This window comes from Nicotiana sylvestris, chromosome 5 (genome assembly GCF_000393655.2).
Source record: "Nicotiana sylvestris chromosome 5, ASM39365v2, whole genome shotgun sequence".
Taxonomy (NCBI): Eukaryota; Viridiplantae; Streptophyta; class Magnoliopsida; order Solanales; family Solanaceae; genus Nicotiana; species Nicotiana sylvestris.
The window spans coordinates 133,081,724-133,091,043 of record NC_091061.1 but is presented as its reverse complement, the minus strand read 5'-3'; the positions used below and the strand labels follow the sequence as shown (position 1 = coordinate 133,091,043).

Here is a 9,320-nt window from a genome sequence, read left to right as displayed (position 1 = left end):
CTTAGCCTTATGCAAATATGGAGGCAGGGCTTAGCCTCATACAAGACTTGAGACAAGGCATAGTCTCATGCAAAGAGAAGGCAATGCTTAGCCTTATGCAAATAGGGAGGCAAGTCTTAGCCTCATGCAAGATTTGAGATAGGGATTAGTCTCATGCAAAGAGAAGGCAATGCTTAGCCTTATGCAAATACGGAGGCAGGGCTTAGCCTCATGCAAGACTTGAGACAAGGCTTAGTCTCATGCAAAGAGAAGGCAGTACTTAGCCTTATACAAATAAGGAGGCAGGGCTTAGTCTCATGCAAAGAGAAGGCAATGCTAAACCTTACGCAAATACGGAGGCAAGGCTTAGCCTTATGCAAGATTTGAGACAGGGCATAGTCTCATGCAAAGAGAAGGCAATGCTTAGCCTTGTGCAAATGTGGAGGCAGGGCTTAGCCTCATGCAAGACTTAAGACAGGGCTTAGTCTCATGCAAAGAGAAGGCAATCCTTAGCCTTATGCAAATATAGAGGCAGGGCTTAGCCTCATGCAAGATTTGAGACAGGGCTTAGTCTCAGGCAAAGAGAAGGCAATGCTTAGCATTATGCAAATACGGAGGCAGGGCTTAGCCTCATGCAATACTTGAGATAGGGCTTAGTCTCATGCAGAGAGAAGTCAATGCTTAGCCTTATGCAGTGAACAAGCAGTAGATAGGAGTAGAATATTTCTTAGTTGGAGATATACTTGCGTCTGATGGCCTGATTGTTAGTGATTTTGATACATGTATATTTGCGGATACTCCTGTTATGTTCATTGTGCCTGCATCCAAAGAAAAATCATGAGTTTTGTAAGGGAGGGAGGTTGGTTCGTGCCTTTGTCTGCTTGCTTTGCTTTGCTTTGCTCTGGAGGCCCTATTCGAGTCGTCCTAGGTAATACCTAACTACCATAGATATAATGTTTTCAGAAAATATGCACTTGTTTGGTGAAATAGAGTTAATTTAGAAACATAATGGTATGTAATATCAAGTAAATTATATGAACTAATGACTGTAACACTTTTAGAGACATTGCGTCTCTTTTGTGTTAGAATTTTGAGGGTCCTCCTCAAAATTCTGCCCCAATTTGGTGAGTGGTCCTTCAGTCGTTCTGCGTGCAACGAAGTTTGTTTGATTTGCACCGGAATTTTGAGAATCCTTCTCAAAATTCTACCCCAGTTACTTAACCAATTTCTGACTGTCTTGCATATGATGGCGTCGGCTGGACTTGATCCAGAATTTTGAGGGTCCTCAAAATTCTGCCCAATTACTAGTTCTGAGGGAAATGAAGATTTTATTAGGATATGACCGAACCCGCAGGGTTGCCTATGTATCCCCTCTTAAATGGGAATCAGATCAAGCGTAGTTCAGTTACATCAGATGAATGAATGCAAACAATCTAAGCATAGTATCTCTTGCCTGCATCTGAATTGATAGGTTTTGGCCAAACTTTTTCGTCCATTTCTACAAGTATGAGTGCTCCTCCTGTTAGCACCTGGTGAACTATGTAAGGACCTTGCCAGTTGGGTAAAAATTTTTCTTTGGCTTTATTCTGATGCGGGAAGATCCGCTTCAGTACCAGCTGCCCCGGTGCAAATTGTCTTGGTCTGACACTTTTGTTGAAAGCTCTGGACATTCTGTTCTGATAAAGCTGACTGTGACATACTGAGTTCATTCTTTTTCCGTCTATGAGGTCTAGTTTCTCATAGCGGCTCCTTATCTATTCTGCATCAATGAGTTCGGCTTCCTGTGTGATCCTTAAAGAAGGAATTTCTACCTCGGCTGGAATGACAGCTTTGGTACCATAAACCAGTAAATAGGGAGTTGCCCCAGTTGATGTGCGGACCGTAGTGCGGTATCCCAATAGGGCATAAGGTAACTTCTCGTGCCATTGTTTGTGATTTTCTACCATCTTTCTCAGTATCTTCTTGATGTTCTTATTGGCAGCTTCCACGACTCCATTCATTTGAGGCATGTATGTTATAGAGTTCTTGTGCTTTATTTTGAAGGTTTCACACATGGCTTTCATCAGGTCATTGCTGAGGTTGGCGGCATTATCAGTGATAATGGACTCGGGAACCCCAAATCGGCAAACAATACGATCCTTGACAAAATCTGCGACGACTTTCTTGGTTACAGCTTTGTAAGATACAGCCTCTACCCATTTTGTGAAATAGTCAATAGCCACTAAATTGAACTGGTGCCCGTTAGAAGCGATAGGCTCGATTGGACCAATGACATCTATTCCCAGGCAACAAAAGGCCAAGGTTCACTTGTTGCATTGAGCTTATTTGGTGGTACCCTTATCATGTCTGCATGTAGTTGGCATTCGTGGCATTTCTGGACGTACAAGATGCAATCCGTTTCTATGGTCATCCAAAAGTATCCATATTTGAGTATTTTCTTGGCTAGAACAAAACCATTTATATGGGGTCCGCAAGTTGTGGCATGTATCTCCTCTAGCAATCTGGAAGCCTCCTTTGCGTCAACAAACCTTAACAACCCCAGATCAGGAGTTTTTCTATACAGGGTCCCTCCGCTTTGGAATAAATGATTGGACATCCTCCCTAGTGTGCATTTCTGAGCATGGTTTGCCTGTTCTGGATATTCTCCTTTTGCCAAATATTCTTTGATATCGTGGAACCAAGGTTTTCTATCTGTTTCTTCTTCAACATAAGCACAGTAAGCCAGTTGATTATGGATTCTTACCGGGATGTGATCGATGAAATTCTTATCTGGATGTTGTATCATTGATGACAAGGTGGACAGTGCGTCTGCAAACTCGTTCTGGACTCTTGGAACATGTTTGAATTCTATCTTTGTGAACCTCTTCATTAATTCTTGCACATGATACAAGTATGGTAGTATCTTGGTGTTTTTCGTAGCCCATTCTCCTTGAACCTGATGTACCAGAAGATTCGAATCGCCAATTACCAGTAACTCTTGCATATTCATATTGATGGCCAAATTGAGCCCCATGATGCAAGCCTCATATTCTACCATATTGTTGGTGCATAGAAATCTAAGCTCTACGGATACCGCGTAATGTTGACATGTTTTTGATACCAAAACTACTCCAATTCCCACTCCTTTGAAGTGTGCAGCCCCATCGAAGAACATTCTCAAACCATCGTAGGCTTTAGCAATGTCATCTCCTATGAATGATACTTCTTCATTGGAAATATACGTTTTTAATGGTTCGTATTTCCACCCATAGGATTTTCAGCAAGATAGTCTGCCAATGTTTGTCCTTTGACCGCCTTCTAAATTACATAGATGATATCGAACTCACTTAACAATATCTTCCACTTCGCTAACTTCCCGGTTGGCATGGGATTCTGAAATATGTACTTCAGAGGGTCCATCCTAGATATGAGGTATGTGGTATAGGCACAAAAGTAATGCCTCAATTTCTGAGTTGTCCAGGTCAAAGCAAAGCAAGTACGTTCCAGCTGAGAGTATTGTGCTTCATAAGGTGTGAACTTCTTACTCAAATAGTATATGGCTTGCTCCTTTCTTCCTGTCTTATCATGTTGTCCCAAAACACATCTGAAAGCTCCATTTAATACGGATAGATAGAGTAGAAAAGGTCGCCCACGTTCTGGCAGGACTAGGACTGGCGGTGTAGACAGGTATTCCTTGATTTGTCAAAAGCCTTCTGACAGTCCTCGGTCCAACTGGTTTCAGTATCTTTCCTCAATATTTTGAAGATGGGTTCACATATTACCGTGGATTGTGCTATTAAGCGGCTGATGTAGTTGAGGCCTCCTAGGAAGCTCATCACGTCCTTTTTGCTTTTTGGTGGTGGTAATTCTTGGATAGCCTTAACTTTGGATGGGTCCAACTCGATTCCTTAGATACTGATAATGAATCCCAATAGTTTTCCTGCGGGAACCCCGAATGCACATTTTGCGGGGTTCAGTTTTAGATTGTACCTGCTTGTCAAAGAACTTTCTCAAGTCTGCTATGTGATTTGTGGCCCTCTTGGATTTGATGATGACATCGTCAACATAAACCTCTATTTCCTTGTGTATCATATTATGGAAGATGGTTGTCATGGATCTCATGTAAGTAGACCTAGCATTCTTTAGACCTAATGGCATCATCTTGTAGCAGTACACTCTCCACGGTGTAATGAAAGCTATTTTCTCTACGTCTTCTTCGTCCATCCAGATCTGGTGATAACCCGCGAAGCAATATACAAAGGATTGGAGTTCATGCTTGAAGCAATTATCGATCAGGATGTGTATATTTGGCAATGGGAAATCGTCCTTGGGACTTACTCTATTTAAATCTCGGTAGTCAACACAAACCCTAACTTTCCCATCTTTCTTCGGAACTGGTACGATGTTGGCTTACCAGGTTAGGTACTCAAATACCCTGAGGACTTTGTCTTTGATCTGCTTAGTGACTTCCTCCTTGATTTTCACGCTCATTTCTGGTTTGAATTTTTTGAGTTTCGGCTTCACTGGTGGACACATTGGATTGGTAGGCAACTTATGAGCCACTATGGATGTGCTCAGACCGGTCATGTCATCATATGACCATGAAAAAATATCCTCATACTCTTTCAAGAAACGGGTGTATTCTTCCTTCTCTGATGGTGATAAGTGAATGCTTATGCAAGTCTCCTTGATGGTTTTGGCGTCTTCCAAATTGATTGCTCCGGTTTCGTCCAGGTTGGACTTAGGTTTGTTCTCAAAGTTCTCAACTTCTCTGACATCTTCCTCAGGTATTTCATCTTCTTCTTCTGAGTCACTATCCTTTTATTGTGTTGTCTCATTACATGTCACAGTCATCGATTCATCAGGAAAAGTAATAATAACGTTGTAGAAGGAAAATGTGAAAGATAATAATGAATAATAAATAGCAATGCATTAATTAAATTTGAAAATATCCAAAATAGGTACGATTCGATGACTCGAGCAATTATTTCGAAACAAACTGCGTCTTTAAAACAAAATACTAAAAATATCTTAAATGCCTAGAGTGTCTATTAAGACAAGTCAGGTTGATTGCCAAGCTACCCAGGAATTCGGCGAGCCCGGGATGGTGTGGCAATCCAATTCTTGAGAACAACTCCTTTCTCCACAGTCTAAATGGTGAGGCCTTCTTCCTCCCCTCCTCAATTATCACATTGCAATCAATATTTTCGTCGTCCAGGAACAAGTTTCTCAACCCAGCCAAAGCTTCTTCCTCCGCAGATCCCCATATAGGCCTGGGGGAAAGTCTGACTTAGGTATTGTACCGACTGCTCAAGAGGGTAATAAGGACCAAGCCATGAAAGCGACCAATCATCATATTCTTGCCATGTGTACGGATATCCCATACCAAAAGTTGTGCCGTGACGTTTCAGCTGTATCGGTTTGGTAATGCCCTGAAGTTCCTTCCCAAGCCCTTTGCCGAGTTCATACCCAGCTTTCTATTTTGTTACTCCACGACTTGTCCTTCTCAACTGCGTTGACATGTTCAATGTGGTGATAAGTTTCTCCACCCAACCTTCTATTCTCGATAACCGGGATAGTTTGACTAGTGTAAATGGGGTTACTTCCATCTCCATGAATAATTATTTCCTGATAGTTCCATTCGAACTTCATGGCCTGGTGTAGCGTGGAAGCCACGGCCCCAACGACATATATCCAAGGTCGACCCAATAGAAGATTGTATGTAGCTGATATGTCTAGTACTTGGAACTCAACATCGAACCAAGTTGGTCCCATCTGCAGACAAAGATTAATATCCCCAATCGTTGCCCTTTGAGACCCATCAAATGCTTTCACGTTCATACTTCCTGCCCGTATCTCATGGAAATCTTTGCCCAATCTTTTTAGAGTAGTCAATGGACAAATGATGAGGCTTGAACCCCCATCTATTAGGACCCTGCCAATGAATTTGTCTTCAAACTGTACCGTGATATGCAGTGCCCTGTTGTGACTTAACCCTTCAAGCGGTAGTTCATCCTCGTGGAAGGTGATCTTGTGACTCTCTAGTAGTTGCCCTACCATGTTGTCCATCTATCCACTGGTGATATTGTTGGGCATATAAGCTTCATTCAACACCTTCATCAGAGTACTTTTATGCGCCTCTGAATTTTGCAATAGTGATAGGATAGATATCTGGGCGGGGGTCTTGTTTAAATGATCGACGACAGAGTATTCCCTCGCCTGTACTTTCCTCCAAAGATCGTCCGGTCCAGTTTCAATGACAGGTTGTTTGGTAGTAGCCTCCTTTCTTGATCCTCCTAAATTTTCGAGTGTATAGATCCTTCTAGTTCTAGTCATCCCTTGTGAGGCACCAGATTCTTCCATCTTTTCTTTTCCCTTTCACCTAGCTTCGGCAACGTAATTCCAAGGTATAGCATTGGACTTGAAAGGAGGTGTAGTTGTTATTGTCATTGTGAAAGGTGTGGCCACTTCTACCTCAAATGGGACAGGTGTGGCTGCAGGTGGTGTTACTTCTACCTCAAATAGAACCAATGCGATTACCTGAACCTCAACTGGCGATTGTACCTAGACCACAATAGGATTGAGCGTGACTGCAGGCTTCTTAGGATCGTCGCCCTCTTTTATAAGTCCAATTGATCCATCGGGATCCCACTCCTCATCAGTTTCTATCACATTTATCCCTTCGCCCATATGATCTGGAAGAGGATTGTTGCAGATTTTGGGTGCAACTTCCTTTGCATGTATGACCTTGTTATCAGTCAATGACTGAATCTTATATTTCAATGTCCAGCACTCGTCAATGGTGTGCCCTTTCATACTAGAATGATATGCACAGATTTTATTCGGGTTGACCCATTGAGATGAATTCTCCATTGCCACAGGGGAATAAGGGTGACATAACCAGCAGCCTTTAATCTTTCGTACAGCTGGTCGATGGGTTCAGTAATGGTGGTGTATTGTCTGGGTGGTTTGCGATCAAAATTAGGTCGGGGTTTCTGGTAATTTGAACAAGCTGGAGGTGAATGATAGTAGGTTGACTGGGTGTTATAAGTGTGATAGGCGGTGGCAGGTTGAGAATATCTGGGAGGTGAGGCTTGGTATGTAGGTGGAGGTGTTTGGTATGTGAGTGGAGACTTTGGGCGTTGGGCCACCATTACTGCCCCTACTTCTTTTTTCTTTGATATTCCACCAGATTGCAATGTTTTGTTCTTGTCCTGCAGTGCCTCAAAATTTGTCACCATCCCGTTTTTAATACCCTCTTCAATCCTTTTCCCCGAGTTTGATGATATCGGAGAACTTATGATTCTCAATGACCATTAGACTTTCATAATACTGCGGGTCATGTGCCCTGACAAAGAACTTGTTTATCTATTCCTCGTCTAATGCTAGTCTGACCTTAGCTGCTTCCGACCTCCACCGAGTAGCATACTCGTGGAAGACCTCAGTTGGCTTCTTCTTTAGGTTTTGAATATAGAAGACATCCAGTGTATTCTCCGTATTAAACCTGAATTGGCCTATAAAGTCTGATGTCATATTCACCTAATCGGTCCATTTCTTAGGATTCTGGCTTATGTACCAGGACAGGGCATCTCCGGTAAGACTTCTTATGAAGAGATTCATTCGATCCTTTCATCTTTTCCGACCCCCATGAGCTTGTCATAATAAGTTCTCAGATGAACCTTGGGAACACCCGTTCTATCAAGCATTTCGAACTTGGGAGGTTTGTAACCCTCTGGCAGTTGTATGCATAAATCCTCGTAGTTCAAACCTTCTATCCCTTTACCTCCTTCAACACCCTGCGCTCGACTTGTCAACTTCTTTAGCTCTTCAGCCATGTTCTTGATGAGCAGGTCCTTCTTAATGGATTCTGGTGTATAGGAGATTAGTTGAGTGGAGTGAGGTAGGGTTTCCACGTAGATGGGGTTGTTTTTGTGGGTGCTAGGGATTTGGGTGTAGTGGTGATCGTTGGTCGAGTTTTGAGGATCGGTAATATGTTGTAGTGTGTTCTGAGGAGTGTGATAGGTAGTGGTTTATGGGTACTGGGTTGGTTGATGATGGTGTTGTGGAGAAGTTGGTACCAGTAGAGGATTGGGATTTTGAGGTGGTGTGGGGTATTGATGGGGTGCGGGAGGATTTTGTGGACGTTGGTTTGGTGTATTTTGAGGAGGTGCTGGGTTTTGGGCATTTTATTGGTTAACGTCTGGGACGTTCAGAGTGAGAGAGAGGTTTGCCAAGTTGCGGACCTGCTCAAGTTCTCCTTGTAACTCCAGTATTTTCTGCTCCAATCGTAGGACCAAATCATTTTGGGCCGGAGTACTTCGACCATCTGAAGTTTCAACATTCTCAGCATTTTCTTTTCGTATACCACTCAAGTCATCCATCTTAGCCTTTCCTCTGCTTTTTGGATTACTCGGAGGAGAAGGAGGTGGAGGGCCTCTAGATCTGGTGTGATATGTTGATGATGCTAGTATGTGCGAATCAATCTCAGGGGATGGGAATAATAAAATAAAGAAAATCAAAAGGTAAACAAGTCGGCGATGATTCTGAAAGTGTTTGCAGTATTTAAACACATATTGCGAGAATGTAAATTCGCGTCCTAATTTGGGAGACTCATTGTGCCCGAGGTAGGCCTAGCGACAAATAGATTTGGAGAATTTTAGTGACAGTAATTGCCTATTTTCATTAATGTAAAAATAGATGAATCTAAAAAGACACTAAATAAGATAAGTCACTAATGGTACTTGGCCTTATCGTTTGAAAAAGCAAATAAACCTAAAACAGTAAGTAAATAAGACACGGGATTTTTACGTGGAAAATTCCCCAGTTCGCATAGGTTCAGCAGTAGGTATGCCCTTGTGTTAGTTTGTATGAGTCCACCAAACAGTAGAGTACATGGTCCTCTATGAGGTTGTACTGAGAATGCTAATAAAACAGTAAGTAAATAAGACATGGGATTTTTACGTGGAAAAATCTCAACTCAAGGGGACAAAAACCATGACCTACACCTGTAGGCTTTCAACTTCACTAACTGTAAACACCTATTACAAGCCACTTTGTAATGACTCCATTACAAAGAATTCAACTCAATTAACTTTTGATACTCTTACCACAAGCCACTTTGTCACTCTCTAGTTACAAAGACTTTAACTTATGACTAAACCTAGTCACAACATAAACTCAAAGAGTTTACGGATTTTACAAGAGGGTTCCTAATCAATGCTTCTAGCTAAGAAATTTAGGAGATACAATAATAACAATCACAAAGTTACAACTCAATTAAGGACAACAAAATACTAACTTTAGGAACTGGTCCGTAGTAGCATTTAACTTTGTTCTTCAAGCTCGTGAGAATTAATTTCATA

General features: G+C 42.0%; 1 protein-coding gene across 1 annotated transcript; it reads right to left on the bottom strand.

Annotated features, from left to right (window-relative positions):
* Window positions 1–4,368: 4,368 nt before the first annotated feature.
* Window positions 4,369–5,799, bottom strand: LOC138869330 (uncharacterized). Its single transcript, XM_070146941.1, has 2 exons — window positions 5,428–5,799; window positions 4,369–4,740 (listed from the first exon to the last, which is right to left on the bottom strand). The coding sequence occupies exons 1-2, from the start codon at window positions 5,797–5,799 to the stop codon at window positions 4,369–4,371; spliced, it is 744 nt and encodes a 247-aa protein (XP_070003042.1).
* Between the last annotated feature and the right edge of the window lie 3,521 nt (window positions 5,800–9,320).